General features: G+C 46.0%; 1 protein-coding gene across 9 annotated transcripts in view; it reads left to right on the top strand.

Moving 5' to 3' along the window:
* Positions 1-1,025: 1,025 nt before the first annotated feature.
* Positions 1,026-25,268, top strand: part of aplp2 (amyloid beta (A4) precursor-like protein 2) — a 49,096-nt gene continuing 24,853 nt past the window's right edge. For all 9 annotated transcript variants that reach the window (XM_030745092.1, XM_030745091.1, XM_030745087.1 and 6 more), the window contains exon 1: positions 1,026-1,328. In XM_030745092.1, the coding sequence (XP_030600952.1) occupies positions 1,257-1,328 (72 nt within the window). In that variant the 5' untranslated portion in view covers positions 1,026-1,256. The remainder of the gene's footprint in view (positions 1,329-25,268) is intronic.

Here is a 25,268-nt window from a genome sequence, read left to right as displayed (position 1 = left end):
ATGTGAAATGAACAACAGTGACATAAAGTGAGCATCTGTACTTTACCAGTGGTGACACTGTGCTTACATCCAAGTGCTTATAATTTACTTTTCATAGTTTGTATTCTGTTATTGTCTCTCTGTGCCCTCCTTTTTCCCCCTCACCCACCGGCTGCAGTAGATCACCGCCCCTCGTTCGCCCTGGTTCTGCCGGAGGACTCTTCCTGTTAAAGGGAAGTTCTTCCTCACTGCTGTCGCCGAGCGTCTGATTGTCTTTACCTTATATTATGAAGTGCCTTGAGGTAACAGTGGTTGTGAATTGGAACTATCTAAAAAATGATGATAAAATGATCAAATCATTGGCATCAGTGTGTCAGTGTGAACCCTTTAATGCGCTGAGTAAGTGTTCCAGCACATTACAGCAAAAACAGTGTTCAGCAGTGTGTTAATTATCCTTGTATAGATCTGCTACTATTAAAATGATAATATTAATTGTATTTTGTCTACTAAAGTACATGCATCATGTTTTAAATATTGTATTCAGATCGAATATGAAGCAGCTGTGCTCCACATTTATGGTGCAGTTATAGGGATGCAAAAGTGAAAGAGGTTCAGATGGGATACATTCAGGATTCTGCTCAAGCTTCCAGGATGGATAAAGTACAAGCCAGATGATTATGACCAGTAATTTTCCTGCCTTTCATGCTGTGCTCGTGAATAAATGTATTTTTATTCAAATGTAGTCATAACAGCTTTGTTTACAGAGAGGTTGGCACTAAAGCTTTGTCGCGCTGGACCTCACTGTCTGAAATAAAGTTTGTCTTTAAGAAGAATAAATCTGAAGCCGCAGCTTACTACAAATAAATGTAGTGAAACATATGTCACAATAACAGGAATCCCACTATTGTGCGTCAGCTGTCGATTCTGATGTACTTTCTGTTAGGGGTGGATGGTGAGTGCGCGCCGGCCGCCTGGTGATGGCGCAGTGCGCACCGCTCCGGATCAGACGAGCCAGGGGAGGGAGGAGGCAGCAGAGGCAGACCAGCCGCGCCACAGACACGCAGTCCACATTTCCAGAGGAGCGCGACACTCGGGCCCCCTCCAACATTTTCTGTCGAGCTCGGGTAACAAAACAAGCGGAGCAGGACTCGTGTCGTTCTCCGGGCTTTGATTGTTCCCTGGACTTGATTTGCTCTTCATTCTCTCGGAGGTCACCTTACAGAAACAGCTCTCGGGATAGAAGTTATTTACAGTAGCAGAACCCGAGATCCTGGAAGATGGGTTCGGTCCCAGCGATATCCGTCCTTATTTTGGGCATTGTGGTTCCAGCGCTGGCCGGCTACATTGAGGTACGTGACAAGAAATGTTTCTGGATTTATTGCGAAGGCCTACCAGGTTAGTGTGAGATCCAAAGACCAGCGTGGGTGCTTCGGGGGAAAGCAGATTATTTTGTTGCGTCCTCACATGAGGCGCTCACGGCTGAGCTTTCCTAACCAGTGCTCTCTGTTACCCTGATGTCAGATATACTGAAGACTTTAACTGCCACACTGAGATTCCCACAGGTCGGTGCAGCAGTGATCAAAGGCTTTATGAAATGTACGTTACTGCTTTTGTATAGTTTCAGACGCTGTCCGTGTGTTCGCACACAATAAAACTGCTAAAATATGAATCAGCTCACTGTCGGGTCATCCTGAGGCACTGATTGCAGCTTATTAGCGAGTGTGAGGCTCAAATGTCCGGGAAGGAGAATTAAAGCAGGATTTGGTGCAGAGATCAAACGAAAGACAACTGGTGCTTAGTCAGGCCTTCGGGGACACACAGGACCTCCGCACTGGATCACCGCCTGCTGCACATCATGCATGCACAGGCCAGATCATGGAAGAGGGAGTCATTTTACCTGTCAGGGTATTTAAACTGTAGCTTTTCCTGTGTCAACAGGATGCCCACCTTTTATAGCTGACCTCAGAGTTTTATTAGAGTCCATGATATATTTAGAAAAGCTGAAATACCTCTCAGCAGTTGATGGTCCTCTTGTGTAAGCACTCACACCTGCACACTTACATACACTGTGTCCTGTTTTTCTGCTGGCTCACAGGAACTGTGATGCCTGCAGTGTCAGATGTGTGTGTGTTTGTGTGTGTGTGTATGTGTGTGTGTGTGTCACTGGATAACAATGCACCCATTTTCACAGCAAACAGCCCCACCACCCTCCTCCCCCTCACAGGGTAAACACAAGTATTGCTGCTTACTGTTGAAGCGACCATGACGAAACATTTTCGCAGAGATGTCCTCCTGGCACTCGTATTTATCAGGGAATGTTTCTCTCTCCTGTATTTGTGACCAGAAGAACCCCTCAGCCATTTTGAGGCGGTGCTGTGTGTGGAAATGATGGTTATTATGTCCCCAACCAAATCTGTGCTGCTGCACTCTACAAAGACCTCTTCCCTCTGCAGTGATTGTCTCCTCAGTCAGCCTTTCTAACCACGCAGACGTGCTGGTCGATACAGGACAGACTCTCCTGAGATGATTAATGGATGAAATCAATGAATTTCCTGATCGGTTCAGAAATGTATGGAAGCTGCTGTGCATCTGGACTGTAAGGTGCATGCTGAGGATTCCTGTGGTTTAATCGATGGCTGTCCTGGAGGACGGGGCTCTTCTCTTTGTTGGATTCAACACTACATGGGCTGAATGTGGATGTTCATATCCATTGTTGCACCTGCCTGCTTTGTAAATACACTTTCATCATGAAAAAGAAGACAAAATCCAAACATCAGCTCACATCTTTAGTTCATTCAGGTCAAAGATTATATATTCACAAAGATGGGCTCTTTCTAAGAATCCAGCTGAACATTAAGGTGTCTCTAAACTGGCACAATAATGAAGTCGAGCTGTTTTTGGCTCTTTCCTCCATAAACATCAGTTGTTTGAAGCAAGAAGTCGTCTGCCTGCTTGTGCTGCTGTTTGTGCGTGGAGCTGCTGTGTGTGCAGATTGTGCCGTGTTAATGAGGTCGTGGACACACGGCTGAAGCAGAGATTTGCTCCAGTGGCCCTCGAGTTTCAGTTTATGAGCCAGTGACGGCTTTTCTCCCCCTCTCCTTCCAGTCTTCCTCATTTCTCTTCAGCCGTGATGCTCGTTTTTGTGTTTCGGGAGCAGCCCGCTGACTTCAGCTGTGTAAACACCTTTGTTTAGTCGGATACCTGTGAGAGTGTCAGATTGTGGGCTTTTGTTTCTCCAGCTGTGGGTCATCTGAGCGTCTCTGTACTGCACGCTTTGCAGCCTGCAGCGGTTTAAAAAAATGTTTTGTCCTGTTCATTTCAGATCCAAAAAGAAAACAACAACCAGGTGTTTTATTATAATTTCAGCCACTTGTGGTGAATTAGTCATGAACAGCTGCATGTTTTATGGAGGTAATTTGGAAATGAGGAGCAGGTTTTTCCCAGAGAGTTGCATCACACTGAGACATTTGCCGATACGGCTCCAACTAGATTAATAGAATACAGAATATCTGGAACAGCTTTTACATTCAGTACATGTTATTCTGACTTAAGCAAGCAGTGATTTCCACAGCACACACAGTGTAAAATGAAGTGTTATGCAACACCACATCACATTTTTGTGCCTGTCATAAAATAAAAATGTTGGTGTTTTCCTTCCAGCTGGCCTGTAGCATCAAATATATCAACATGTTTCTCAGCTGAAGGCAGGACTGAGCTCGTATGGGAGAGGCTGCAGTGATAACTCATGCTGGTAGAGTGACTTTGGCTAAAGTCTGTTTGCAAACATGCATTAGTCAGAACAGCCTTAGAGGAATGGACAGGCAGAGGTAATCAAGAGGAGATATGCTCAGCATACCCCACCCCACCACCACCACCACACACACACACACACACACACACACACACACACAAATGCCTGTGCTGCTGAGCTTATTGCTCTTTGGTTGCAGCAACATTTTTCCTTTCATCCGAAGGCTGTGTGCATGCACGCTGATATTAAAGTGTACTTTCAAGTGTGTATTTGCTCTGGATATAGGCTGATAGTGAACAATTGCATGTGAATGACCGCCCCCACTTGGCTGTGATTGTTGGGGCGGGAGCTATGGAGCTCTCAGTTAGCAGGCTTGAATGATTTCCTATGAAGGCCTTTTGTGCGTCCCTGAATAGCCTGAGACAACCCAGGGCGTCCTCACCACACAGAGGGGATTGAGATGCCGAGCAAAAATAAGGACAAGGCCTGTTGGCGATGTTTTAGCCTTGGAAGGAAAACCACAATCAGCAGCATTTTGATAATGATCTGTCAACAGAACAGAGTGGGAGGTGGAGTACAGTTAAAGCTTTCCATAGGCTGCTGCTTTTCTTTGTAAGCTGTGAAGTTTGCCTTCTTGACTTTGAGGTGAAGGCGGTGGCACGTGCTCCATCAGGAGAGCATCAGCGTCACCCGCCCTTGAATTTGTAGATTAGCACCTAAAACCTAGCTTTCAATTGTTGGGACAGCCCCGTATCCCAAGAATCCTCTTAGTGACAAGAAACACTGGGTGCTTGTAGATCTGCAAAGAGAACAGTACTAATCCCAGAAACCCGGCCCAGCACATGCTCACGCTCGCTCGTTTCCCTCACCCACTCAGTCAGACCCTCATTTCCACACCCTGCAGAGGCAAACCGACTTCAAAGTGGCACGGCAAACAGTGAGTCACCTGTGTGTGAGATCAGTGGCGTTTGCTCAACACCGAAGTCTGATCTGCGCTCCATGACTAACAGTAGGAAGGGATGTCTGATTGAATCTAAGCCCTTAATCTCAGTCCTTTCATTTCCTCATAGATACCTTCCTGCCACTCGGCTCATCTAGACTTTTCGGTCTCCGTCTGTCTCTCCGTCTTCCCTTTCACTGCCTTGGCGGATTCTTCCTCCGAGCTCATGCGTGTCTCCTGGAGTGATTCCATCGACAGACACGCTCTCGGCTCATCCCGGGGATTTAAATAGAGAGGCCTCATCAGGCGAGCCTTGTTCTCACGATGCCAGGCTTTGTCTCCCAGGCTCTGCGTGCGCCCTAATTATCCAACGTGAGCAGAGTTGTCTCTTTTTTTTTTTTTTGCAACTGGAAGTGTGTGTGTGTGTGTGTGTGTGTGTGTGTGTGTGTGTGTGTGTGTGTGTGTGTGTGTGTGTGTGTGTGTGTGTGTGCGCCCGGATCCTCATTACATATTTAGTCAGTTTTTCTCAGTGAGAGCTCCTGGGCAGCGGGCACTTGGCTCGGAGTCAGCGGGTCCAAATCAACACACCCATGGCTGCACATCACTTAAGTTGCATCAGGACCTCTGCCATATGTAGGGCAATCTGCACAGCCACAACAATCCACCCCATGTATATGCAGCCAAGGTGAACGCTGCTACACCTGAGTCTGTGTGTTCTCAACAATAGGCGGGCTCAGCACAGAGGTCAGGATGACAGGTTGTATGCCAGAGTGCTCAGGAATGCATAGCCTTAAGTCCAAAGGCCTCACTTTATTGTGCTGTGAACAGGCCTGCTGCTGTGATAGCACTGAAAGTAACTACACACTGGCTCAGCAGACAAACACGTCCCTTTTAATCCCTTTTAAAGGAGCTCTGCCATTTCAGACTTTATTGTTAATGTATTTTCTCTGTGACAAAGAGAAGGCAGTCAGTGCAGGTTGGATAAACCCTGTCACCCCCCCCCCCCCCCCCCCCCCCCCCCCACCTCGGTTTCAATGTGGGCTTGTGTGTGTTTGTGTCCCTGCAGCTTGGTGAGTCACTCTTGCTGCTTGAAATGTTCTTCCCATGAATAAAATATCTGGCGTGCTATCTATGAGTTACAGTGCACTCGTGTCTCTGCTTATGGCCCCACCTGTCTCACCCCGAGTCCCTGCTCGTCCATACGTGAGGAGGACTTTGTCTGCTGTCCCCTCCCCACCCTCCCGGTCTCACTCAGGTGTGTAAATCAGTGAGTCACATGCAGGCTTAGGCGAAGCCGGTGAAATGAAATCAAAGAATCGAGGAGCCAGTTTGGCTGAGTGCCAGGCACTGTTTCCTGCTGTTTGCATGTTCATCTGCATCACAACATGTAGAAGCATAAATTACTCACAGGCTCTTTTTCCTGTTTGAACGCTTCTTCAGCTCAATTTTGTCTCTCTTGACAAACAAGAGCCCTAAAATCAGACCTAGTTTTCCAAACTTCAGCCATAATTGATGTCTTTTCCTGGATGTTGTTTCTCATTTCTTTATTTGTGAGTGTGTGTGGGGGTGTCTTTCTGTTTTTGTATGTAGCTATATTTGTATCTCCATCATTATTTTCCGCTGTGTGTGCGTGCAGCGTGCTGGGAGGTCATACCTTTTGATGTGTTGTGCCTTGCTGTCACATTGGACTTGCTTTAGGGCGTGATGGGGGTGATCACAGCCTCAGTGCCTGTTCTTCAGTTGTTTTGGGGGGGCTGGGGTCCTGCTTCATTAGGGTCTGCTCTGAACTTAAGCTGCATGCCCGGGTATGAACACAGAGCCTTGTTTTGGTTGGTGAACGTGGAAAGGTGGTGCTGCTGTGGAGCTCTGTTTTTCTGAACACAAACGCTCCGCCCGCTGCCAGGGAAAACTGAGCAGCCCCCCCGTCCGTCCGTCTTCCTGCTTACTGAGCTTCCCAAGTGCTGCTTCCCACTTTGCCCCCATGCCTGGAGCAGAAATGGTATCACCCAAACTGAAACGAAGGACAGCGCCTTTTCTTTTTTTAAAGTTTATACTCTTTTTGTCCCCTCCTTCTCCAATGTGTGTGTGTGTGTGTGTGTGTGTGTGTGTGTGTGTGTGTGTGTGTGTGTGTGTGTGTGTGTGGAGATGAAAATGTCAGCATGGTAAGAGATAGAAGCATTGCAGTGTAACCACATACCCCCAGAGAGAGGCCTGCTGCCGCCGCCGTCACCGTCGCTGGTACTCGAGCTGTGTGACGGCCCTGTTAGCGCCGAGTCTGAAAAAGCATTTTCTCAAGGAGAAGGTGGCCAAGGACAAACAGCAGGGCTGCAGGATGGCCCCCCCAGGACTAAGATGTAACAAGGAGAGGTTGTACCCACAAAGGAGAAAAAGGAAAGCCTGAAGCATGGGAATTTTTCTTTTTCCTGTGATAGAATATAGATGGACACTTTTCCTTTGACCCCCCCACCCCACTGTAATCATACCTACCTTCAAGCTCTGTAATTCATTCTGTAATAGTCCCCCCCCCCATAATGGCAGTAAATGGAAAATGTTTGTGTGCTGTGGAATTTAACAGAGTTGGTTTGAGTGTGTCTGGAATGATGGAGCAAAGCAGTTTAGTGCCGTTTGGAAATAAAGGAAACTGATAGATGCACTAAAGAGTGAGACGTATGTAATTATTGTGACTCTGTAACTGAGAAAAGTCTGTTTGGCTGCATGTGAGGATTCTTTTCGATGGGTTTCCGTGTTTAAAAAGTGAGAACTCGTCTTTAAAATCTCATGTGCATCACGAGGGTCGTTCTGTCAGAGAAAAGCAGCAGATCCTCGTGTTGGTGAAGCTGTTTTTTTTTTAAAGGATGCAGTTAATATTCTGTTGGTAAGTTAATTAATCAGCAAATTGTTCCTGCACTGTACGGTCTCCTGAGCGTGCTCATTGCTGCTCACAGTGTGCATCACTGAGCATCGCTGAGATCCTGGTTGTAGGAGAATATTTAGCATTCTGCTCCTGACTTTCACCCACCCAGATCTGATATTAGCCAATCTTTGACCCTCTTATTATCCTTGTGGTTGTTCTCTTTTTAATCCTCTGTCTAATGACCAGTATAGGTTTCCATTATCTGTCATTATCAGCCCACTGGGACAGGACTCCTGAAGCAACAGTGACTGTGCATCCAGCCTTGAATTTAGAAGTGCTGTCAGGTCACAAGTTGAAGGACTTTCATTTGACATTATGTGTAAATTAAATTTTTTTGTTCGAGCCATTTTCATTTTCTGCATTCATGGCCTGAAATGGGCAGCTAATGAATGCTTCTGCTGCACCTCTATCAGCCATTTTGATCTGAGATAATCCCAATCAAGCACTCGAGAGAATTCCATTAGTTTGATGAGATATGAATATGGCTCCGAGCACAAATCTGAAATAGTCTGCTGTTTTCAGACAAACCCATTAAAACTCATTTGATCTTCTGCAGCTAATTATAGAGCCTGGTGAGCTGCTAGCTGCCTTCAGCAAACTCCACCTCCTCCGTTCCCCACCTTCCCTCCAACCACTCCCCTCAGTGTTCATCACATCCCATCCTTATGTTTCATATTTAGCATCACTGCGCTATTATTGAGGCGCTCGGAGCTGACAGGCAGACTCTGCGGCCCAGTCACACGAGGGCGAGGGGATTTGTCAGCCTCATAGTCGCTGTCATTGTGCTGATTTAGATTTGGGATCTCACCCTGACAAGTAGCGGGACACCACAGCAGGGTCTGATGGGTGTAAGCTGTAGGGAAAGAAACAGGAGGTGGCAAACCAAGGTCAGATGATTGACAAAAAGCAAGTAACAGGCGGGCTCAGAGATGGATGCTCCTGCTGTGAAGTCGGTGTCTTCTCTGTGGGGACGTGACTGATTAGCTTTTGGCCTCAGCACGTCTCACTGGAGTTATATTCTTCACTAGTCTGATTGAAATCCCTCTGCCCTCTCTCTGCTGAGAGGCCAAGGGAGGGCAGAGCACAGCTTAATGACAGATAAGCATATCTACATTACATCCATCATGGTCCCCTGGTAAAGATGGCCTCCCTTGCATTGCCTGGAGCTGCACAGGCTAATACAGACGTGTGGGCTGTGTCTCTGCTCCGCTGCTCAGGATCTGCAGGGGAGAGAGAAGAGCAGGGAGCTCTGCAATCAGAGCACAGATTCATTTAAAGTCGGCTCGGGTGGTCATGGGAGAGCGGCGGTGCACGCAGGGGCCAAAGGCAAGCTCAGCCGCCATCCACAGCAGGCCTCCGAGTATCAGAGTCAGAGAGAAGAAATACAACTGCAGCAAGTGATGAAAAATGAACTTAATATAAAAATTTAAAACATTTAATATTTTCTTTCTGTTGAATCCATTTAACGCGAACTCCTCGGGGCTTCCATGTAAATTTGTAATGTAAGAGTGATGAAGATGATGATAATGTTCCCGTGAGCAAGATTCAGACGTTCAGTGCTCCACATTTGGAAAACTGGAAAATTTGATATTTTGGATGATAAAAAGGCTTCATTTGAAAAGAAGAGTCCAGTTAACTCAGATCTATCTCTGACTTAGAACAAAGTGTGATTTTATTTTTTTAAATGGTAAAAAAAACTGAGCTAAGAGCTCCGCCGTGTGCAGTGATTTCCACAGCAAGGCTGAAAGTCAGGAACTTCACATTCCTCCACGAAAAGTTTGTTGTTGGTCCTAAAACCTCTCAGGCTGTTTCCTTCTTGTTGACCACAAAATACAAGCAGCACAACCTGCTTTCAGCACCGTGCACTTGACTAATCTGTGACATTTAGCACAGCTGACCTCTCCCCGACCCTTTGCGATCCTTTAGAAAGCGCGGATGTTTTTGGGTGGTTAATCATTTTATTTGTATCCCGGTTTGTCGGCTGGAAACGGTCCGACTCCTGTGGGAGAGTTCCCGCAGTCAAAATGCTGCCGTGTGGTATTTACTGTGTCTGAGGAAAATGTGGCAGGCGACTTGGTTTAGGTTCGAGCACGCTGTGGGCTCAGAGTCGAATCCCTGGTATCACTGAGCAGGTCAACAACTTTCTCCTCTCCTTCAGCGTTCCCACACAGGAACTCTGTAACCTGCTATCATTTCCTGTTGTCAGTTATTTCGGGAACATTGCTACGTGTCCTTGATCTCCTTCTTTCTCCAGCAGTTTTCTGGCTCCACTCCTGCTCCAGCGTGGCCTCACCACAACTCATGGCTGCCTTGTAGCGACTGAATGTGAGATTTCCATGTTGCCCTTGAAGCTGCTTGCTGTCAAGGTCAACTCCTGCTGAGCACCACCACCCCCCCTCCAGCCCTCTGATTTAAACATAATGCTCTTCCTCCCCTCCTTTCTTGCTGCTGACTCCACTGCACCACACATTTTAGGACAAATTGGCTACTTTATGTCTTACTTTGTTCACTGGAACAGTCTGTCCTTGTGCTTCCCCCTCTCCTCTCACAACACTATCTCTCTACTGCACCTCTCACCTCATAACTGCTTTTTCCTCCTCGCTTTCCCAATTTCTCTGCTGCTTGCTCAACAATTACATGCTCATTAATTGAGGGAGTTCAGGCAGCTGAGAGAGACATCAGTGACAGGGCTGGAGGCCTCGCTGAGGTGCACCGTTACGGGTTCCTTTATTGACAAGTCTGCCTGCCTGCCAGCCTGCCTGGTTCTGAGGAGCAGCCGCGTGGTGCTGCATGCTGATGAGCATGGAGCCATCCAGCAGAAAAATGAAACGCCAAGAGTGGGAGTGAAGGAAGGAAGGAAAGATGTGAGGAAGGATGGAAAGATGCAGCACTGTTTTCACTCAAGAGGAGCTGAAGAAAGTGAAGGAGCACAGGTCATTTCACCAAAATCCCCTCTCCTCAGCGTCAGAGATTAGGTGCTCTGGCAGACGGGAGAGAGGCACACTCCTGTGTCTAATCCTCCCCTTTTAAACTGCTGAGAGTGCAGTACAAAGTGGAGGAAGAGTCTGCATCCACATGAAGTGGCCTGTGGAAAACACAGGCGTGCAGTTCAGAAGAAGCCGAGCCGCGTCCAACAGTTGCCTGAGCTCCAGACGTCCTGCGAAGCCGCTGATAGAGTCGTCCCCACACCGGCTTTTTCCTGCCGGGTCATCGCTCCATAACATCGCCTGAAATCCTTCACAAAAAGCCTGCGTTGACTCATTAAGTTCTCGGCCTCAGACCACACGCAGCCCATCCCCGTCTTACTCCACTCACTTTCCACCCACCCAGCACAGACGGGCTTTTAATAAATGGGCTGCAATGGTCAGTTTAATCATGCTGATGTGTATGTTAGAGCGCTGGGAGCAGAATCAGGAGAGGAAAGATTAGAAAATAGGACATTTAGTAATAAGTGAGAAGAGGGAAACAGTTGTGAGGAAACAGGGGAAAGTCATTTTTTGGCATATATGAAATTATTAATGTTGTTATTATTAAACCAGAGGAGCCTCCCGTCAAGTCAAGCATGAATGCATTGTTTTGACTGAGCGGTGAGGTTAGTTGTTATGTCTATTTTGGTCATAAACATCTGGCATAGTGATGTCAAGAATGTAATCCGCTCCAGGCCACGTGGATGGTAAGCTGGGATAGAGAGAGCCGAGAGGGTCGCCAGCTCACGTGGCTCAAAGAGGGGAGCGGGAGAATCGGGCCGAGAGGAGAGTCGAGCGAGCGGAGATGAAAGGAGGAGGATGAAGGATTGGAGGGATTGCTCGTGCTGAGAGCTTTTAGTGTGCAGAAGGGAAGAATGGGCGATTGTACTGACAGGAGCTCTGCAGACGAGGCACGCATGCTCAGCATACCGCGCAGCTGCAGACATTCACCTGAAAATGGACCTCAATCATCGCAGTCCTCGAGTCATTAACGGAAAAATGAGGAGTAATTATCTTCTTCCTGGAAGAAATGGTTTCTGCTCCAGTATATTATTTATGCAGTCATGCACCTGTTTAGCTTTGCAGCTAAGCAACATGCTGTGTGTAAAGCCCTCAGTGTAATTATCACTTTATTGTTGCAGCACTGCACTTATTTGCAGTCATTTCCTTATTTGAATCCATGCAGCAGCCTTCTGTGCACACAGCACCACAGCACTGTGATCAGGTCTCAGCATGTTTTTGTTGTTCTTCACGTTCAGATAAAATGATAAATTCTGAAATTCAATTACTCGTCTGTAAGAATCGCAGCTCTTAAGCAGCAATCAACACTTTATAGAGTCTTGTGCTCTTTTCATCTGCTGTTTGAAGGCTGTTGTGACAGCTCATTGCTGTGCTCAGCTCAGGAGAGACACAGATCAATTTTTCATGATGGATAATTATTGAGATGGTTAATCAATAGATAGCAGAGTCCATGTTTTATTCTCTAACAGTCCCAGTCTTCTGCCCTGCCTCTGCCCTTCGTCGCCTCTTTGTTGCTGTATTCTTTCCCCGACATCGTTTGACGCTGATTGGACTAACAGGGAAGCTGTAGTGAGCCCCTTGGAATCACTTGGCGTGTTTCCTCCCAAATTTGGCAGCATATACTGCAAATTCTTCTCCCCAAGCAGAATCATCCACCCACCCCTCCATCCGCTGTGCTCTCTGCCTCCTGCTCATCAACCAAACCGAAACCAATCTGCTCTGGATCTAACCAGGTAGGAGAGAAGACCGAATGCAAAATGATGATGGCTGTGGATGGTCCTCAGGCAAGGTTTGATAGGGCTGGAGAGGTGCAGGGGTTGGAGAAATATTCCAGGGAGATGAATGCGGCCTAAAATCTATGTCAAGAGGGGCTGTGGGGGGAAATGGCTCTTCATTTCCTTCCCACTCTGCTCGCCTCGCTTCACCAGCAGCTCCTGGCCTCAGAATGATAAAACACAGGATGCAGCAGGCATGCTGATGTCAGCCATCGGCAGCTGAACGCGTGTTCACAAACGGGCGTCTGAGCAGCAGCTCGCTGTCTGCTGACGCGCCGCAGATAACAGCTGAGAGAAAGATGGTGTGACCACACAGTGCTGACAGACAGGCTGAGAAAACCTTTGTCCTGTGATGTCAGAGGATGGAGACGGTAATTGTACCAGAGGACATGTTCCCCCACGCGGTTGCTCTTCAGTCGACCCTTTGGACTCAGCTTATGGATATATGATGTGCACTTTGCATGGATTCATGTGTCTTTGATTGCTCCCTCTGCCCTCTGAACCAATCAGCTGTGAATTTACGGAGAATCAGTAGAAAGATGAATTCTTTCTTTAGATTAGAGTTTAGTGATCACATGACTCACGTGTTCATGTGTACAGGTAGGAAAAGGCACAGCAGGTGTACCGACGCTGAGGGTAAAATAAATAACTCATTCTGCATTCAGAGCACCTCACATCACCGATTCACAAATGGATGCAGTGGAAGATAAAATAATCGAAGCTGTGAGGATTGTAAAAACCCTGACAGCCATTCAGAGTCTTGGATCTGTTTCTTGAGCCGTTTTCCCACATGAACAGAGACGATATTGGGCGAATCAAGTCGGTGCTTTGTCTGAAGTTGCCCTTTCTCACCTGTAGCACGCAGCAGAAGATGGATTTTCACTACTGGAATTACTTTGATTTAGGCGAGGCTGCTCCCTGGATAAAGCCAAACCGTACAGTTAGCTGAGCTGCAGCGAGCTGGCAGGTTAAAGACTGAGTCCAAGTCAAATGCACCGACATGCAGCTGCTTCTGCGCCTTCATGAAGTTCAGCAACACCCACATGAACAGGGACTCCATGTGCAACTGTGCAAAGTGAGAAACTGCACAGAGTGACACAGCTTATATTTAGTGACCACAGTCCAGATGCGTGATGTGGATCTCTCGCGGCTCTTCCACTGAATACAGTCAGGCTCATTTGGAAGGTAATGTCACAGAAGCAGGTTTTTACCTGTAACAACCACACCACCTTTAACCCTTCACCCTCTGAGCTCACCATTTTAAAACGTCTTCAAATAAAAAACAGTTCTCATGAGTTTCTCTTGAAAAAAAAAAAAATAGACTGAAGGTTTCAAGTGTATGTTTTTCTTTCTGAATGAGCTCCATTGGTCAAGGCAAGCCTCCAGGACAAGACCCCACTGGAACGCCAACTGGAGCTGCTCATAAATAGCCCAGACGCACCTTCTCCCCAGTGAAAAGACTGGAAGGAAAAAAGTACTTTGCTCTAATTAACAGTGTTTTTTTTCTCTCCTCTTGGCCTAGTATCTCTCCACTTCCCTACATTTACATTTACATGGCAGGCTTTTAGTCGGCTTTTGTGTCCACAACTACTTAAAATAACACGTAGCATAATTACTAGGTAATGATAACAAGGAGCCTGCAGTTAGGAGTGCAGGGATGAGAGTGACGGCACCCCGGCAGCATCCCTGTGATAACACAGTGATCCTTTAAGAGAGCAGAGGAGAGGGAAACGAGCTCGAGCGAAGGAGGCGTCAGTTTTCTTGTTTTTTGGTGAGAGCAGTATGACTGAGCTCCGAGAGGCTGACATGAGGCTCATGTTGAAGAGATGTATTTTCAGGCTCTGAGTGAAAATGTGAAGTGACTCTGAAGGCCCCTAACAGGGTCCCAGCTGCCTGACGGAGCTACATTTGGAAATGATATCCAGTGACTGTATATATATTAGGAAGCTGCAAAAAGGGTCAGAGTACCCAGTAAATCTGCTGCTGAGCACACCGAGTGTGGGTCAGTCAGTACAGTGGTGCCTTCATGAAAGTCAGACCGCCTGGGAAACGTTAAAGCACGCTGCGTTCAGACACAATAGGAATTTGAATTCGCTCCGACTATGATGGCTGAACACATTTTGAAGTCTTTTCACCATGAAAGCAGACTGACGTGCAGGTCCTGCATTTTCATCCAGACTCGTGTAGTTTTGCTCGTCAGGACTTTATTCTGTTAAATGACCACGTCTGTGGTGATGTTTGTGGTGAAGATGAGCTTTTTCCTTATTTGTATTTTGCAGCTGTTGTTCTTACTATACCCCCCCCCCCCAATTGGATAAGAGGTTGGAAGTCTGTTAATATTTGTAAATGCACTGAACCTCAGACCTGACTGTACTGCAACCTTATTTCCCATAATCCTCTAAACCTGTTCACACACTGGAGACACAGTGTAACCAACCAAATCGCTCCTTTGTATCTCCTTTATATTCACGCTTCATCTTTCAGTGAAATGATCAGAATATCCTTTATTGTCACAAGGCGGTTGGTTAAGTTTGTGTCTGACGTCTTTAAAAACAACAAAAAGAGTTCAGACTGAGTTTCCAAAGAAAGAAAGAAAGTGTCTCTGAGCTGGAGCTTCTTGCAGAGGAGGCTGAAGAGGCCGTGACGTTGCTCTGCTGAGAGTATCCAGTATTTTTATTAAACCCTGCTGGTTCTCCTCTCTCTCCTCTTTGACTGAGCAGTGTCACAACATCATGACTCGTGGTTTAACTATAATAAACACAGTGAAATAATACCTAAATACAACATCCCTGCTTTTCTGTCCTTTAATATTTAGTGAGTCACTGTATCCTGATAATGGTGCTATCTCTCATTTATAAACTGCTTTGATATTTTATTTTATTCTATTGAATTTTAGTTTTAGTTTTTAGTTTAGTTATTTGTTCTTACTCATCCTTTTCATTTTTTCTCTGTATTGAGCTGTTGTAATGCACAAATTTCCCCGTCGTGGGATCATTAAAGTTTTATCTTATCTTATCTTATCTTATCTTATAAAGTGAAGGCAGTTTGGGGTTCGTCTGTCTTAAAAATCAGGAAGTGGCTGATTGCTTCTTCCTCCTGTCTCAGTAAGAGCCTCGTCCCTCTGGTGTAGCTACCATGTTGCCCCCCCATTGTTTTTCAGGCATGCTTCTGTTGCTCTAAAGGCGAGCATGTGAGTCAGTGTGGACTGACTTGCTTTTGCAGGCAGCTTCAGATGGTCCACAGAGGAGCTGCAGTGTTTCACACTTCCACGCTGCCTTCATTATTTTCCTCAGCCCCCGAGGTTGCCACTTGGACGTTATATAGCTAATAAAACTCTTACATGGAAGCTTGTTTGGCTAAGTCTGTTCTTATATTTGCTTTTTGGAGCGTTTTCCAGTTTCTTCTGTTCTGCCTCCGGAGCCATGTGCAGCTCGTAGTTGTCCTCCAAATGCTGGAACTGTTTAAAGTTAGTCTCCCTGATCAGGATCCCTCCCAGAAGTCAAGCTGTGACTTACTGTCTGGTAAATATTTTAGTGGACCCCAGCAGCAGTCGGTGCAGTATCTGCTCGTGACATTGCTGAACACACTGTCGCACACTGCCATGGCAATGAGCGCAGCTTTTTGGTCCAGGAGAGTCCCGACACAGACGCGTCTTTGTGTGCTGCACGTCTGCTCTGTGTGTGTGTGTGTGTGAGTGCTGTGGGAGATGTGTGCAGTCTTACAGAGCTGAGGGTCATTTTCATGTTTGCACACACTGACAGAGTTGCTGAATGCACCAAACAGGGCTGAGCAGCTGTCATTGTCATGTTGTCCCCGGTGCCATTCGCTCAGCCCTCCCAGCTCCTCTCCCTCTCTGCCACCCTGGCTCATATGCCACTCTCTTGCAACTGTGGCCTCATTCCCCCTTCATCCATTTTTTCCTCTCATCGCCCTCTTTTGTCTCTGTCCTGTCCTCTCGCTCTGTCGCTTCTAATGATCCATCTCCCTGCTTTTTTCCCCACGCTCTCCCCCGCTCCACTCCTTCAGTCTTCCCCCCTCTTTTCCTTTCTTCTGCAGCCCCAGTGTTCATCCGTGTGAATGGCTGGGATGCTTTTGTGGATCGTTTCCATAGTGACGGGCCATTTGAAGGAGTTGTTATTCACGTCCGTTTGCTGTAAGCTGGAGAGAGTTATCTCCCCCCCGACACACTCACAGTCAGCCGGTGACCATCGACGTGCTGGAGTTTCCTCACAGACGTGTCTCAGCCTCACTCAGCTCGATGTTAACTGTGTTTCAGCGTGTAGAAGATTAACACCAGTGAATAACTGACTCCGCAGTTAAAGCATAACTCCACCGTGTCACAAGGTTCTTGCTTAAAAAGTGCAGAGATGAGCAGCCACACCTGTCACACAGGTATGTCTCAGATCCCTCGAGTTTCTTACCACTATCAGATGTAATGATGTCATCATGTTGCTTGGTAACCACACAGCGACTAACTGATGTGACATTTCTATAGTAGAGCAGGAACCACAAAAAAAGCAGATTTTCATTTAATCAGCCTCATATTTATCTGTTTATTCGTGAAAAGAAAATGTTTGTTTTCCTTAATGTGAGTGTATCAGTTCACCAGCAGCACAAACCAAAGACCACTGTACCATGGAGACTTTATTTATCTTCATAACCACCGTTTCATGGTCACGAGGCTGCTGGAGCATTTCCCAGCTGACTCTGGGCTGAAGGCAGGGTCCACTCTGGACACGTCCCCACGAGCCAACGAGCCAATCCAAAGTCTGCAGTGAACCTTTGGAAGACCCACACACGCACAACATGCAAAACACAAATTCCACACACACAAGGCTTGGAAGCAGAAGCTAACAAATGAGCATAAGGTCCTGATCACTGGGGTCCTCTGAGTGTGGGGTTTGTTCCTGAGCCTGGGTGGGTTTTTCCTGCTGCTCCAGCGTCCTCACAAACACACGTTAAACATTTTCTGACAAATAAAGGTCAAATAAAGGTCAGCAAGCACAGTAGCATCATCTGTCTTTTTTTTGTTGTTATATAAATCATATTTCTTCAACTTAGTTTTGCATCATATTTTTCTCCTGGTGGTCCTCCAGACTTTAAAAAGCACCGGGTTAGCTGGTGATTGTGAATTGGCTGTAGATGTGAGCGTGTCTCTGACAACATGTCAGGGCTGCACCTCAGCTCTTACAGTCAGCTGGGAAAGGCTGTCAGTGGATGGATGACACATCATGACTCACACAGGTTTCCTTATTGCGTCTCACTGACAGCCTTTGAATCCTCAGTCCATCGACTCTTTGTCCAATCTGAATAATTTTCTTGGCTTGAAACATGAATGGAAATATAGGACGCAGCTGCGTCAGAGGCATTTCTGCTCTTTCACACTTTGAAGCAGACGCACACACTGACACAGGCTCATTAACAAAGGCATGTTCAGTCACGCACAGGTTGAGCAGAGAAAATTACTAATAAGCTGGCTGTCTTATGTGGGGCTGGGGTTGGAGCCGGGCTGGGGCCGGTGTGTCACGGGTGGGTGTTCAGGGGTGCGGTGACGGTATTTTTCCGCTCCCACGTGACCGTTTGGAACAGAAGGAAGAGACTTTTGTCTCGTGTCCAGTGTGTGAATGATGGGAGGTTGATGAAGCAGCTCCTGTCAGACCCTAACAAACACTGAAAGATGCACAAGACCAACAAACTTTCCTTCAGATTTTGGAATATTTTTTAATTTTTTCCTTTGTCAGTGTTGAAGGAGAACAAATGGAAACATTTTTTATAAAAATGGTTCTTTTTTACACACTTAAACACACACAGACGTTTTCCTCGGACTCAGAGAGGAAGTTCACAGTGAGAAATGTTTCCATGTAAAGAGGAAGCAGGATCCTGCTCAGAGTTCAGGTGGAGGTCTAACTTTCACAGCTTTACAGGGGAAAGTGTCACTGACTGGAGTGGGCTGTTCCCTGAACTGTGAGGGCGCTTTTGGCTCTGTGGGTTCGGGCAGTGACTCGGGGGGCATTTCCATCCGGGGGAGTCTCAGACAGAGGAGCTCATTTGCATTGCAGTGATGGGTTACCCTTTGGATTCACAGTCGACAAACATGACGCCTTCTTCCTTTAATTATTCAGCTTACTGGCTCCCTTTGGGGGCGGGAGGTGGCAGAGGTGTTTGGTCAGTAGGAAAATGTCACAGCTGAATGTCTGCCCCCCCCCCCCCCCCCCCCCATTCGTTATTTACTGCTGGTAAGTTCTGTGTGCAGTGATGGCACCACAGAACTGTGTGTGTGTGTGTGTGTGTGTGTGTGTGTGTGTGTGTGTGTGTGTGAGAGCATATTTTTACATTCAGCACAGACACTGAGTGATCAGCTTTGAGTGGTAGTTAGATAGTTAACTAACTAAGTATCTAAAGCTTGAGACATTTGGCCTCATAGTCAAACCAGCCGCACTAATCTAGATACATATAATATTAATATTAATACACTAATATTATAAAATAGATTTTCATCATTCTCATACTAAATGATTTGCTGCTTTTCTAATCAAACGTGATTCTCAGCCATAAGGCGGGGGGCGGGGGGGGGGGTGTAAATCTGTAAATTCCAAATAGACATTTTTTATAAAAAAAAAAAAAAAACTTCCCTAAACTGTCATCTGTTACCCACTTCCTGTTCGGTTGTCATTCTAATAATATTTCCTTAATCTCAGACTTCTTATGTATCCAGCTTCCTCTAAGCTGCCGGCTGTAATTCCTGTAACGCGTGTCATTATTTCTTTGTATTGTGATCGTCACCTTTCTCCCACACAGTGGGCTCAGGTAAACAGCTTAACCTGCTTTTCTTGCGCGCATTAAGCTCATAATCTAAACAAGCAAAACCTAAGCAGAGGCTGAACGCTCGTCCACGCTTCCAGTCACGTCTCCATCTTTTACTTCGAGTCCCGTCTTGTGGCGCAGATGAAAGTGAAACGATTTTGTTTGGAATAATATCTGCTTTTCGATGTCTGCAGCTGAAGCTGCTCTCTTGATGCTTAAATGAGATAAAAAGGCCAAAGTCCGTCTCCTTGCTCTGTCCTCTGAGCTAACGGCATCCACACAAAGCGCCTCCTTTCCTCAGCACTGCTCATGGAGGTCTTTCAGGTCTGAATCTGGGCACAAATATTTATTGATCAGTGACTCGAACCACTGCATGCTGTTTAAAGGGAAATGAATTCGTGTTTGTCCCTCAGGGATATGCACTTACACAAACAATAAACAAACTATACTAAGACAATATTAGAAGCTAATGCAGAATCATGCTTTAATTGCTCCCCAGCTCATATTAGCACAGTGAAATAACTGCAGTGGCTCCTCTGACACATGTTTTAATGCAAGCAATATTACATTTATGTCCCTGTGTATTTTACATATAGATTGTACTTGTGTATATGTGTGTGCAGCTTTCTCACTGCTTCATATCTTGTTTAAGTGTTAAGTCACACAGGGAAGGATTATGTGGATTAATGATGTCAGGCATTTCTGTGCAGAGTCACATGGACACTAAGCATTCTGTGAACCTGAGAAATCCTGACTGGTGCCTCGTACTGGAGCTGCTTTTAAAGGGGGCCAGACTGTGAGAATGGCTTCACCATAGCTCTGCCAAAATTAGACCAGTTGCCACCGCTCAGCGAGGCCTGCAAACTTTATGAACAGTTGACACTGGAGCTGATTTTATGTATAACACGAGCAGATGACCAGAAGCTGTTTATGAGAGAAGCCAGGCTCCACCGTTTATTAGACGGTCAAAGTTAGTGTGTGTGTGTGTGTGTGTGTGTGTGTGTGTGTGTGTCTGCTTTGGAGGATCCTCACTGAGGTGCACACCCCGCCGGTTTGAAGATTATGGCTCTTATGTATTAATTTCCCCTTTGCCACTGTTCTCAGTGTGTGTCCTGAGCTCACACACTGTTCATGCAGACTGCCCTGACGGGTCAACCTGAGACCACACACACACAACCGCTCGTGTATGTGCACACATACACACACACACACACACACACACACACAGATTGGATTAACTTCTTTGGATCTTGCCCAGACGCTGTGTGGTAGGTCGTGTAATAATTGACCCGTGCTGGTCCTGGAGGGGCTCACTGAAGCCTCATTAATGAGTGTTACTGTTTTTATGGAAGTTTGAGTAGACTTTCTTATTCTCGTATTTCAGCACAGTCTGAGCTGCAGATATCCAGTTTCTGAACTTTCATGGAAAATCATTTTCTGCTTTTTTATATCTAACAGTGGAAAAATGCCTTCCACAGACTCGATAATGGCCTGAACTAAATAATCCATCTCAGTAAATGTAAAGCTGTAATTTGGTTTAGATCATTTCTGTCACTTGCTGTTATTAGGGCCCGAGCACGAACTGTGCGAAGGCCCTATTGTAATTGCTTCGTTTATTATTATTTTTTTTTTTTTTTTATTATTATTATTATTCAGGCAAATGAATTGGCTTTTTGGGGGCTTTATCATATTCAAAAACTCATGAAACTTTGCACATGCGTCACACCTGGTGAAAATTTAAGTATTTTAATGGGCTCGGGCAAGGGCGCGCCCAAATGGCTCGCTAGCGCCCCCTAAACTGGAGCCCCACCGCTGTGTTTCACGTACATGAATGAAACTTCATACACATGTATATCATGTCCAGGCGCACAAAAAATCCTCTTGGAGCCATGCCCTAAACCCAACAGGAAGTCCGCCATTTTGAATTAATTATGCAAATTTGGCGATTTGCAGCCCTCACACTTTTTCTAATAACTCAGAGGTTTTAGACGTTATCATCTTCATATTTGGTTTGTCTAACCTACACCCCCAGGGGAATCTAAATCTCGAAAATGGTGAGTTTTTGCCAAGGGGGAGGGGTGCTTATGCCCCTTTGAACTTTGATCATTCGCCATGAAATTTTGATTGCCTCTCATTCATACCTACATGATCCAATGTGCATCAAACTTCTCCAGTAGGATAAGGGTGCCCCCCTGAATACATACATATGACAATATTTAATATCAGTCGCAGCGCCACCTAGTGGGAACAGGAAATGTCATATTTTACACTTGGAGGTCCAGCTCCAAGGTGGTTTAGCAGAACCATCTCAAATTTCACCTGGAAAGCCTTAAGAAGTTGGACTTACTGTGTTTTCAAAACTGTGACTTTTTGACAAAAGGGCGTGACCCTTATGGGACGGCAAAGTTCGATGATTCGCCATGAACACAAAAATGGCTGTAACTCAAAGCCAACTTGCCCAATCTGGCTCAAACTTCAGTGGTGTGATAAGCATGCTGCCCTGAACACATTCATATGCATAAAGTCCATAAACGGTAGAGCGCCGCCTAGTGGCAGCTCGGAATATCTTAAAATAGCAAGTTTTTTGAGTAGCCCCGGAGCTAAGTTTTATCTACATGTATGAAAATGTACAGGCTCATGTAACATCCTAAGACGTACAAAAAAGTCTCTTGGACCCATACCCCAAACCCTACAGGAAGTCGGCCATCTTCAATTGAAGGTGTCAATTTTTGCGATTTCCACGCCTGCTATTTGAACGAACTTGTCCTAGGGCATTTCACCCACTGACACCAAATTTGCTCCACATCATCTGGACAAGGAGCCCATCAAATATTGTGGAAATCTTTACAAAATATTAAATGGCCTTATCACACCAGGCCATTGAAGTTGGCCTTCGTTTTTCTCCCTCACCACCAAAATTGTTTGTGCACTTGTTCGCACATGCTTTGTCTGATCAGGCTGAAAATTTAATCACTCATGTACACACCCAGGCTGAATCCATAACTACAGATTCAAGACTGTAGGCGCAATAGCGCCCCCTACAGAAGCAAATGAAAATTTGTATGACGTCCACATAATTAGTTTTGCTCTGAAATGCATGAAACTATCTTTCACCATTCCTTACGAAATCCTCATCAATTTGATAAGCCTCCTGCCCTGAACACATTGATATGCATAAAGTCCATAAATGTTACAGCGCCACCTACTGGCAGCTTGAAATATCATAAAATAGCATGTTTTTTAGCTAGCCCCAGAGCTACATTATATCTACAGCTCTGAAATTCTGCACACTCATGTAACATCCTAAGACGTACAAAAAAGTCTCTTGGAGCCATACTGGAAACCCTACAGGAAGTCCAGCATCTTCAATTGAAAGTGTCAATTTTTGTCAATTTTTGCCATTTTCAGGCCTGCTATTTGAATGAACTCCTCCTAGGGCATTTCAGCCAGTGAGACCAAATTGGCTCCAGATCATCTAGACAAACAGCCCATCAAATATTGTGGAAATCTTGACAAAATATTAAATGGTGTTGTCACACCAGGCCATTGAATTTGGCTTTCATTTTTCTCAATGGCGACCAAAATTGTTTGGGCACGTGTTCGTACATGCTTTGCCCGATCTGCCTGAAAATGTAATCACTCATGTACACAGCCACTCTGAACCCATAACTATGGATTCAAGGCTATACGTAGCTGCAAGAGCGCCCCCTACAGAAGCAAATGAAATTTTGTATAGCATCCACAAACTTAGTTTCTCGGAAATGTATGAAAATGTGTTTCAACATTCTTGACATCATCCTGATCAAAACAGTCTATCAGACCCATGCCCTATTTTGCATGCTGGAGCCGTGACCCCACCCCCAAATATTCCATTGCGTCTATGCCGAGAGCAAAAGATATCTTTTCCTATAAAAGAATTCAACTTTCTACAGACCTTCTGTACACCATCACGATCACAAGACCTCCGAGTGCGGCACGGGTCGACGAGCGCCACGGGTCGACGCGCAGGGAGTGCGAGGGCCCGATATCACCGCTTGCGGTTTTAATTTCATTTTGTGTCGTGTCGATTATTTTCAGCATTTTTTGTCTTTCTATGATAGAAACAGGAAATGCGGGTAAAGAAAAGGGAAATGACACAGAGCAGAAAAATCCCCATAAATGATCCTGTAATGACTGATCCTCCGGGACGATGTCTCAGGGCTGTCAGCGAACACAGTGGAGGTCTTTATGTCTTTTTCCGTGAATTATTATGAATACAGAGGAGGTTTATGCATCCTTATCAGTGGACAGCTGAGACTTCGGAGATTTGGTTTTGGTAAATCCGTCCCCTGATTCGCTACACACGACCACAGCATGCTCAAATGTGATTGGTCAGTACTCCAGATGGGAAGCTTTCACTCCGAGGGACTCATGATATCTGATATCTGTCACTGCAGCCAAGTTCAGCATTTCCCTTGTACACGTATTCTCTCAGTCATTCACCTTCTGCTTGTTATTAATATTTGTGCAGAAACACAAACGTGTAACACACGTCTCAGAGTTCCTGATGAGGTATAAAGACTCTCCTGTTTTCCGCTGCAGACGACAAACGCTGTTACAAATGAGCTTTGTTTGTGTGTGTCGGTGTTACAGGGCCGGGCTCTCAACTGTATTCCTGTTAGCGGAATAAAAAGCAGCATTGTTTGTGTGTTCATTCAGCGTTTCATGCGTGACTGCTCAACATGCCCGGCCGTGTCTCAGCCTGTTTTATGTGGGACTTGGCTCGGCTCTGAGAACAGACCAATAAAACATGTTTGTGTGTAGGAGGCAGGCTGGGAGGGCGGCGGCGCGCACGCTGCTGTGTTTGCAGGGCCGAGTGAAAACGAGCTGAATGATCTTCAGCCCACACAGCTTCTGATGAACGCCCGTCTCTGCTGCCTTCACGCCACCTTCTTCATTGCGTTACAGTCTGCGCTGACTCGAGAATAATATTCCAGAGCGGGATGGGAGCCAATCAGCGCACGTTTCCCGCTGCTGTTGCGTGTTTACCCAGTTTGCCCGAGCTTTCCTCGGCCTCCCTGTTCCCAGCTTCCACTCCCTCTCTGCGCCTTTTGTTTCTGCCTCTCGCCGAGCGTACACACAGGAGCAGGTGTTCACACTTACACCACACAGCATCTCACGGTGAGTCAGTAATGAGAGACGAGAAGGCTCCATGACTTTTTAGGTGTGGCGGCTTATTTGTCCCATAAATCGTGCGTCACAGCATCAAAATTACATCGAAACATGGTTTTAGTGTTTTAGCAGCACACAGATGATGGTGAGACCCACGGGAAACCAGTACGGATGAAAATACTTTCATGTTTCTCAAAAAGCCCCGTTTGCTGCTCAAATCATCCTGAGTGCTCCGCTTTTTTATCCCAGTTGTTAAAATGTTATTTCATGCCTTCAGGCAGTCTAGCCTGTTTTTCCTGTTGTTGTAAAACCTTCAGGTCTGCAGAATTAGCAGCAACATTACATGTTTTGGGGGTTATTTGCACCGTGATCATAAGTATAATTGAGAGTAAGTGTTCCTCGAGGGCTGCGGCCAGAGTTGGTTTTGAATCTTCTCTTGAACTTAAAATAAAAATGAAGTGCTGACTTGAACTTCTGTTTCCTGTTGAATCACAGTCAGTAACGTTTAGTTCTTGTGACCTTGTAAAGAGGAGTTATTCATCCACACTCGTCTTCCACGCGTCCTCGCTGGTCGTCGTGGGCTGACCGAGCACATCGCTCTCGGATGATGTAAAGAGCTGGAACAATGACACTCCAGTTGTGTGCTTGACTGCTGTGGAGGTACATTTCGGATGAGCGGCCGTCACAGCCAAACAAAAATCCAAAATGAGACTAAAACTCGTCCCATGTTGTCTCAAGAACAAATACATTTATGCCTCCTGTAGCAGCAGTGTGCGTTTCAGTGTTTTCTGAAGGTAACGTGGAGAAGACGAGGACCACGGAGAAGGTCGTCTCTTCATTACACTTCTCTGTGTGAGTCTGCCTTCTCACAGGCCTGTGACTGCAGCTTCAACACAGTGGTATTAACTGCTGCTGTTGCCCTTGAAGAAATAAAGATAAAGAGGGAGTCAGAGGGTTGTTGAGGCAT

This window comes from Archocentrus centrarchus, chromosome 13 (genome assembly GCF_007364275.1).
Source record: "Archocentrus centrarchus isolate MPI-CPG fArcCen1 chromosome 13, fArcCen1, whole genome shotgun sequence".
Classification (NCBI taxonomy): domain Eukaryota; kingdom Metazoa; phylum Chordata; class Actinopteri; order Cichliformes; family Cichlidae; genus Archocentrus; species Archocentrus centrarchus.
Note: the sequence above shows the minus strand (reverse complement) of the source record. Positions and strands in the feature narration are given on the sequence as shown.